The sequence below is a fragment of the Hippocampus guttulatus genome, chromosome 20 (genome assembly GCF_054856545.1).
Source record: "Hippocampus guttulatus isolate MCC_2025c chromosome 20, RoL_Hgut_1.0, whole genome shotgun sequence".
NCBI lineage: Eukaryota > Metazoa > Chordata > Actinopteri > Syngnathiformes > Syngnathidae > Hippocampus > Hippocampus guttulatus.
The window spans coordinates 5,623,023-5,632,151 of NC_141280.1; the positions used below are offsets into that span (position 1 = coordinate 5,623,023).

The 9,129-nt window shown below is 42.1% G+C and overlaps 1 protein-coding gene across 1 annotated transcript; it reads left to right on the plus strand.

Moving 5' to 3' along the window:
• Window positions 1–280: 280 nt before the first annotated feature.
• LOC147187707 (nuclear receptor subfamily 2 group E member 1) lies at window positions 281–8,983 on the plus strand. The gene is made up of 10 exons (XM_086099727.1): window positions 281–675; window positions 756–856; window positions 3,425–3,570; window positions 3,978–4,065; window positions 5,019–5,254; window positions 6,495–6,641; window positions 7,053–7,149; window positions 7,223–7,372; window positions 7,452–7,557; window positions 7,906–8,983. The coding sequence occupies exons 2-10, from the start codon at window positions 799–801 to the stop codon at window positions 8,066–8,068; spliced, it is 1,191 nt and encodes a 396-aa protein (XP_085955853.1). The 5' UTR covers window positions 281–675; window positions 756–798; the 3' UTR covers window positions 8,069–8,983.
• The last annotated feature ends 146 nt before the right edge of the window (window positions 8,984–9,129 follow it).

The window sequence follows — 9,129 nt, forward strand, 5'->3', positions numbered from 1 at the left end:
AGGTATTGTAATAGAGATGACAGTTGCATGTTCCCTCAGGTCTTTTAAAAAGTGAAAGATGGTGGTTCTGAAGTTTTTTTTTTGTGGCATTTACTAAGTTGCAAAAAAGGGGGAAAAAATACTGGAGTGGCTTGTGGGCAGTGCCTTGGGATCAATGAATGGGAGGGAGGGATTGAGTGAGGGGGGAGAGAGCGAGAGAGAGAGAGAGAGAGAGAGAGAGAGAGTGATGTCATGGTGGAGTTTGGCGTGGAAAGCCAAGTGGATGAAGGAAGTGGAGATCTCCACCCTCCAGCCTCCAGCCTCCCCCCTTGACACTTGTGCGAAATATTAGCAGGCTTGATATATTCGGGCCAAGTCGCAGCACAAAGTCACACCTACCGCCAAAGACTCAACACTCACCAATCCTCAGTTCGGTGCCGGTCGGTCCAACTGCCCCCTCAAAACAACAACAAAAGCATTTTGGGTTTTTGTTTTTTTTGGGGGGGGTTTTTTGCCTGTAGCCGGCCTCCAAACTTGACGCCTGTTGCGCACCCACCGCAGCCGCCGACGGGTCACCTTTACCGGGCTGCGGAGGGGCTGCAAATCGGTCCAGTTCGCCGGTCGACCGGACTCGGAATCGGGACCATGCGCTGCCGTGCGTGCTGAGCGCGGATTCATTGTGGAAGTTTGGCGGGGGTGACTGAAAGAAACAAGAGCAAGATAAAGTCAAGTATTTCTATTACATATATATATATATTTTTTTTTTTTTTTTGAAGGGACGTTTTCCAGCCTGAACTTTTCATCATTTGAGCATCTACGATGAGTAAACCTGCCGGCTCAACAAGTGGCTGTTTGGATATTCTCAGTGTCAAGTCAAGTAAGTGGCGCTTTTCCATTAGACAAAAAAAAAAAAAGCTGTAAATTAAGCATGTAAAAATGGGGAAAAATGTACTTGAAAGTTACACTCCATCATCCATTTAGATTCGTCTGCTGCGCAATAAAAAGCGTTTTTGGGGAGGGAATGCGTCATAACGCTGTTTTATGTATTGAATTACATTTTTTTTCATTAAAATGCAATGTGCCAATTTTCTCTACATTGTCTCTAAGAACAAGTTAAACAATGAAAGGTGTTTTCTTTCTAGTCTTCTCTTGATTTCATCACTTTCAAACTGTCGTGGGGTTTTGTTTGTTTGTTTGTTTTTTTTGGTATGTATTTTGGTCATAATGTCAGGACTTATTTTGCATACACACCCAAAAAATGTAACTCCATCAAATGCATAAAAACAGACTAAATTAAATTCCTCTCTCATCGGCCTTGTAATTAATCCCAATTAAATCGCTGTAAACTAGTTGAAAATTACATTTGAATCCACTTACCTCAACCAAATACGTATTATTAATGTACAATCACCCCGCAATCTAAAAAAACTCCTTATCCCCAACATTTTAAAATATAAAGTAAATGTACAATTTAGAATAACACATCGTGCGTAAAATTTGATTTCGTCTCTTGTTGCAATTACGTCACACCCCAGTGTCGAATTCATTTAACACTACAGTATTCCGTCCCGGACGTGTACACAATAATAATTCGTGATGGGTCTTAAAAAATTAAAACATCAACATTAGGAGAATCAACTTGGCTCGTGCCGTTTTTATTTGATTAGTGTTCATTTCCCCTTTCCGAAAGTTGACGGGTGTTTACGTCACTTTTCATCCATCCAAGTCGGTCACGAACAGGTTAAGAACCCCCAAAAAATAAAATCACTAAATAATAATAACAAACTAAGGGTTTCTAATATTGATGAGCATCAGGCGTACTTGTATTTATGATTATGATTATTTTGCAGCTCCTTATTCCCATGCTACCTTTTTGGAGGGGTCACTGTTGAATCAGCGAGCAGGTGGCTAAACGTCAGTGTAATTACAGAGGCGCCCCCACCCCTACACACGCTGCTTTTTCCCCCTGTAGATTTGAATACCACCCCCCCCCCCCCAAAAAAATCTTCACTTCCCCCACCCAATTCCCTATCAAACGCAGGAGTCCGTTTGCCTACACTTGATTGGAGTTTGGCGAAACGAGTTGATTGCGGTGGCGCGGTGTCACTGCCTAATCCTGAGGCCAAAAAGACCTGCCGGATAAAGCAGCTGTCGAGTCCCATTATGAGGCCGAGTTGGCAGCTTGTCGAGATGCGGCCAGTCAGACCGGCTTCAATGGGACCAAATCATTAAGTTAACACTTTCTCCCCCGCTAATGTCGCCATTGTGACACCCCCGCCCCCCGAATGGTTTTACAGGGTCCGGTTATATCGTGTGCACACCTTTATTTTTGGAGGAGGGGGGGCGGAATTCCCATGGTCGAAGGGCCACTGTCCACTGAGAGGAGAGAAAGGGATAGAGAGAGGGGGGAAGACAGGGCGAGAAAATCAATTTGTAACCCCCCCCCCCCTCCCACACACGCACCCAAAGGCGTAAAAAATGCAAAAAAAAAGGGAAAAAAGTCCATTATATAAATTTGACGAATATGCGGATTAGGATCAAACATTGGAAGAGGAAAAATTAAGTGATATTTGAGTAGGCTAAAACTTGACTCAAATGTTGATTTGCACCCACCCCCAAAGTTGGAGCACATTATAACGCAATAGAGTACATTATAATGATAAGTAAGAATTTAGCTGAACATTTAGTAAGTAGTGCTCGACAGACAGACGTTATACTGTTTTTGCACTCCATCCATCCATCCATCCATCCATCAATGCAAAGTCCAACTTTTTACTCACAATTACAATGAAACTAATGCAGGAAGTAACTTTAAGCATGGAAAAGGTGACTAAAATGATGAAAGTTAAATGAAAAACAAGATACGATTGACTAGACATATCACATAATGTATAAAAATACATTATCATGTAAGAGAAACAGATTACATAAATACACATGCATGAAAATAGAATGGGGTTTTCTTAATTATGCATAATGATTTGATTTAAACATTAAGGAAACCCTAAGGGTAAAAAATTGATTGGTGGATGGGTTTTTCCTTAATGGCAAAAATGTATTCATGCAACAAAAAATTAATTATAATGGCATTTAGATTTCGATACGAGTAACTTAAATGATAACGAACTGTTGCATTAAAAAGAGAGTTGAATATAATGTAATACATTAAATAAAACTAGTGATACGACTATGAGGATTTTTATTGTGACAAATTTGAAAAAGGCACGAAAGTAATGGTTAAACGAACGAACGTCTCAGACAGCAGAAGATAATAGGTTAAAAAAACAGCACAAAGTCCGAAAAAAGAGAGAAAAATAATATCTGTGGACGCGTAATGAAGTTTACATGTCCGATACATAGTTTCAATATTAAAAAAATGTTTTAAAACATTGCTTGACTTCGCTGTTTCCGACATAACTTTTTATTGACCGAATTCCCACTGCAGGTCGCATTTTAGACATTCCGTGCAAAGTGTGCGGGGACCGCAGCTCCGGCAAGCACTACGGGGTCTACGCCTGCGACGGCTGTTCGGGCTTCTTTAAGAGGAGCATTCGCCGAAACAGAACCTACGTATGCAAGTCTGGCTCTCAGGTTAGCAGCACCACTTATGTCCCCTTTTCACCACTCTACGCGCCTTTGCGAGACATTTTCACCGAGTTTGGGCCGATTCCCAGCTGTATTTGAACGCATCACGCTGGCAGGGTTTCAATGGCTCAACGCGCCGGTGCGTTGTAATTTATCAGGTGTAATCCAATCTAATGTGTTGAAAGCGAGGATTCAAGGAGTAGGGGGCGGGATACTACTTACCCCACCCTCTTGCAATAAGGCTGCATTGATAAATGCGTGATGATGATAGCACCTGGAAATTGGTCTCCTCGGAAGATAATAGTAAGTATAGGAGCGTTGCAGCTATTATCCGATAACACGCTTTTCCGTGTGTGTGTGTGTGTGTGTGTGTGTGTGTGTGTGTGTGTGCGCGCGCGTGTGTACCCGTGTAGGGTGGGTGTCCTGTGGACAAAACTCACAGGAACCAATGCAGAGCTTGCCGCTTGAAAAAGTGCCTGGAAGTCAACATGAATAAAGACGGTAAATATATATTTTTAAATTATTAAGCATGGGGTCTTCTTAGATTTTATTACGCTAGTTAGTAATTTTTAACCGCCCCCCAAAAATATATATAACAAATATTTTTACATCAGTACTTTTATGATTTTTTTTCCCCCAATCTTGTTTGCACAATGCACAGGTTAGAAGACGGTTTAAAGAATGAAGTTCATACATAATCGCAGCACATTTTTTTCTTATAAGGAGGGCGTAGCTGCTGCCCTGTCGGCCCCCGTTTATGCACGCCTCTGGGCCCGACTTGCGAGCTGTTGTTCACCTACGTTTTGCTTTGACTTTTTGCTGAAATGTGGGGCTTCAAGCTGTTGAATGCCCATCAAAGTTGGAATTTACTGTCAAACTTAACATGATCCAAGTAGAATTCCACGTTAAATCAACCACGTACATAACGTTAGTCCACTAGTTTAATGTTAATAGGAAACGGCTTGGACGGGCGAATGAATCGCATCACGGTGTCATCTTTCAATTGAGATTTCATTTTATAACAGGTGGTGCAGCAACACATGTAGACAGACAACATATATATATATATATTGGTTGTCCTCTGCGGAAAAAAGACAAATATTACTCTTTTTCGTTTGTGACCGCATGACACAAATACCCTCTGCATCAACTCATTCGTAATTTAAATGCTGTTGAATTATTTTATGAAGCATGAAACTAATAAGGTGCTATTTTTCCTCATTAACAAAACTGTTTTTGTGAGTTTCAATTGACCACAATAGAGTCAATAGCCACAAGTTTTCATTAACTCATCTTTTTTTTTATGTAAGTAAAGTTGGACACAAATGGGCTTCAAATATTTGCACGTCGGGAACATATATGGAAAATCATGTGGATTTTTATAATTTGAAAAAAAATTGCGCCAATGTCTAACATTTTGCTGATTGTTTGGACTTCTGCTATACGATTTAAAGCTGTCCAACACGAGCGGGGACCCCGGACGTCCACCATCCGAAAACAAGTGGCCTTATACTTCCGAGGTCACAAAGAGGTCAACGGGTCGACGGCGCATTTCCCGGGCTCCTCTCTACCAGGCCCCCCCTTCTTCACCACCGTCACACAACTGGAGCCGCACAGTTTGGATATGAGTACGGTGGCCAGCACACCAGAGAGGCAGGCCATCGTGGGCCTGGCACAGCCCACCCCAAAGGTAAACTTCCCATTTAAATTTTTTTTTACATCTATATGCTTAAAACGTTATTCAAATGGTCCGATAACTCCTGAAAGTAGCAGCGATTCCACTGTCTTGCTGTATTTTGAGGGGGGCTGAATGATTTAGAAAAATAATCAAATTGCGTTATTTATTTTTTAAACATCAATATTGCGGTTGAGATTTAATCTGCGATTAATTATCCCAACAAAGAACACTCGACTAAGACCTTGAAGAGAATCTTGTCTCACTGCATCTGGGGTGGGTGAAAGAGAGATGGAGAGACAGAAAATGACGACGATAAGGAAAATAGGACCCTACAACGTCAGTCTTGATAAAAACTTTTGTCATATATATTATGCGAACGATTAAACAGTTTGTGCATCAGGACTTGGCAACCAGGATGCAGTCTAATCGTCAATCAGACAAACGAAAGTGTTTCAATCAACGACTGGAATTGACTCTATTCTGGAGCAATATTTGTTGTTTTTCGCAGAGGATTAAAAAAGAATTTGATGCCTCAGAGTATTGTTGTCGACGTGTGTTGCTGCACTTTTTGTGTCCAAAAATCTGTTTCTACGAGCTTTATGACAATAAAACTTTACGAACCCTTCAACTGCAACCCATGGTAAGAGCAGAAAAGGTGAGAACCTTTTTGCTAAATAGTGAGCCCACATTTCAACTTTTTTTTCTCGACATTACAATAGTATGACGTGTATAAACAGCTAATTGATGACAATTCATATTTTATAAAGCCTTGATTTAAAAAAAACAAAAAGCAAACTCACTTGTGGTTTCGCCTTAACAGCAGGAGGTCCCTGCAACTTGCAAGATAGTGACCCTGCAGATCCATAATTATTGACATCTATTGTACTTAACATAACTACAGTTACAGATGATTTAGATTGCTCATGTTTTATTGGTTGCATATGTAATTTTCAGTATGTGAACACTTACGCCATAACTTGTTTAAAGTTTGATGCCGAGTCGAAATTTGTGTGAGTATTATTTAGATGAGTATTATTTTTTTCCAGCAGGGTTAGAAGTTGAAATTCTTGTCCTGATTTAGCGCATAAGAGGCACAAATCCACCAATTAGATTCTTCACTGCAAATCCACCGCAAGCAACACTAATCGCTAAAAAGCAGGTGCCATGGCTTGGAATTTGACCTTTGGCGCGTACAATGAGTCTGACTGTTTCCGAGGTGATGACCACATCCCGGGTTTCTCCCCTGCTGCAGTACCCCCACGAAGTCAGCGCCACCCCCATGTACCTATACGAGGTGGCCACCGAGTCAGTGTGTGAGTCGGCAGCCCGCCTGCTCTTCATGAGCATCAAGTGGGCCAAAAGTGTGCCCGCCTTCTCCACGCTCCCCTTATCTGACCAGGTATGTTTAACCGCTCGTGACGGGAATTAAGGCAAATAAGAGTCGGGGGGGGGGGGGGGGGGCAGAGTTGGGATTAGAGGAGGCCCACGGGAGGTCAAACACGATCGCTTTTGGTGGACATAAATCAACGGAATGGGCAATGTGATGTTTTTGGACAAGTATAGTCGGACACAGCACCAACAAATCCAAATTATCAACAATCATGCACACTGCAAGCTGATTCCCATTGTAGTAACCGCTGTCCCGCAAAGGGTTAACGTCTGCGCTAAACACCGACTGCCTGACCAGAGAAAGCAAACCATCTCCACAAAGGTCTCCAAAATCATGTTGGAAGTCTTCCATAATCACTTCTAGGTGTCCACTTGTGCATGCATGTAACCCCAGTGGCCTTACAAAGGGTAATCTTTACAGTTGATTCTGTTGGAGGACGCATGGAGGGAATTGTTTGTCTTGGGAATCGCGCAGTGGGCTATCCCCGTGGACTCGACGACTCTACTTGCCGTTTCTGGTATGTAACGAAGATACGGTTGTTGCATAAGGCCTTCGCATGCCTCGCCACCTTAATGTCATGTCGCCAGCAGGGATGAACAGCGAAAATACGGAATCCCAGCGGATGAACAAGATCATGTCCGAGATCCAAGCGCTTCAAGAGGTGGTCACTAGGTTTCGGCAGATGCGGCTGGACGCTACGGAGTTCGCGTGCTTGAAATGTATCGTGACGTTCAAAGCCGGTGAGAGAACCCGGACGCAGTTCGCAACTGAGCTCCGTTTTAGGTTCGTATTGTAACAGTCCCGCTCTTGTGGTCACAGTTCCGACGCAGGGGGGCGCAGAGTTGAGAAATTTCCGCAACGCCAGTGCCATTGCCGCACTACAGGATGAGGCACAGCTCACGCTCAACAGCTACATTCACACTAGGTAAGACTATTAGCTAATGTCGCGGAATCGCAGAGTTACACACGTCAAAGTTTGATGCTGTTTTGGGCATTAAGAATTTGTGTTCATGTACGGCACCCCATTTTTTTCCACAACAAAATAATTTCTCACAATATACATATGCGAATAATTTTTAAAAATGACCCTACAGTATTTGTATTGTCGGCATAAAAAGCAGGATTGCAGAGGCTTTAAGATTCAGTCATCTACAAACAAAAACTACAATGAGCTTGAAACAGACCTACTTCCTGCGATCACTCGAATTCACACGAATGAGTGGCAGCTCGATCCAAATATCGCCAATATCAATTGTGCAATGATGTGTTGCAGGTACCCGACTCAACCGTGCCGTTTCGGCAAGCTGCTTCTGCTCCTGCCGTCCCTGCGCTCTGTCGGCCCATCCACCATCGAGGAGGTGTTCTTCAAAAAGACCATCGGCAACGTGCCCATCACCAGGCTCCTCTCTGACATGTACAAATCCAGTGACATATGACCTCGCCGGTCAACTCGCCTGCTTGGAGAAAAAGAAAAGACTTGAACATGGAGGGGGAAGGGAACCTATCAAGACTCAGCCAGCAGGGCGTAGTTAGCCAAAGCACATCTGTATGAAAGAACACACGTTAAAAAAAACAAGTAAATCAACTTGGCTGTTAACGGGGGCTCTAGTTAAAGGATTAGTGTAACCGCCATAATAGAGTGACCCATAAAGACTCACCGGAGTGGACAAAAGAAGCCAAGTGACTTGACAAAGACGTGTGTGTGAAAATATCTGCAAGTGTGCTTGTGAGACCAATGAGCTTGATGACCAATTTAATATTTTATTGCTGTGTTCAATCCTATCGGAGGAAAAAAAAAAAGGTGCACTCACCTCTCCCTTCACATCCAGCATCAACATCAAACAAATCCAACAATGAAGAGGAAATGACAACTGTGGGAAAGGAGGGGGGTTCGCAATGGACATGCAACTAAAGATGCCGTGTGTGTACTTCAGTGTCTGCATCCAAGCACAAAATTAAAATGTTTAGGTCAACTTAAAAGTTAGACACTAACAAGGATTGACAAAAAAATAATACTCAGCACTTGGGGATCTGTTTTGTGGAATGATATGGTGATTTGACTTTGTTGTAAATATTTGGGAGTTATAACTATTTAGAGGTGAAACCAGATGAATAAAAAGACATTGAATTGATAAATATGTTTTTTAATTTAAAAAGAAAATGTGTGCCACCACATTGCTCAACCCCCCACCAGGAAAAAAACCCCAAACACCTTCGATTGTGTACACGTGTGCAGACCAACGCTATCAGTTAATGAAAACGAAATAAAATTAGGGGTAAAAAAAAAAAACATTTAAGAAATGAGAACGCTGTTTGAGGGGGAAAAAAAACCCAAGTCAAACTACAATTTGTGTTTATAAAATTAAGTAAAATGAACAAGAACAAAGCAAAGCAAAAATGTTTACCGTTTACTGTCATGTTGTCAACTTCTCATTTATAGAATAATTCTCTTTTTTGGCCGTTGCACTTCATCTGACAGGAGGCAAACAACAACAAC

Bases quoted from the DNA above. Each gene is read 5' to 3' on its own strand.
- LOC147187707 (XM_086099727.1), top strand. From the start codon at position 799: ATGAGTAAACCTGCCGGCTCAACAAGTGGCTGTTTGGATATTCTCAGT. The intron at 5,255-6,494 runs GTAAACTTCCCA...CCCCTGCTGCAG, and splicing joins TGGCACAGCCCACCCCAAAG to TACCCCCACGAAGTCAGCGC. The intron at 6,642-7,052 runs GTATGTTTAACC...TAATCTTTACAG, and splicing joins CGCTCCCCTTATCTGACCAG to TTGATTCTGTTGGAGGACGC.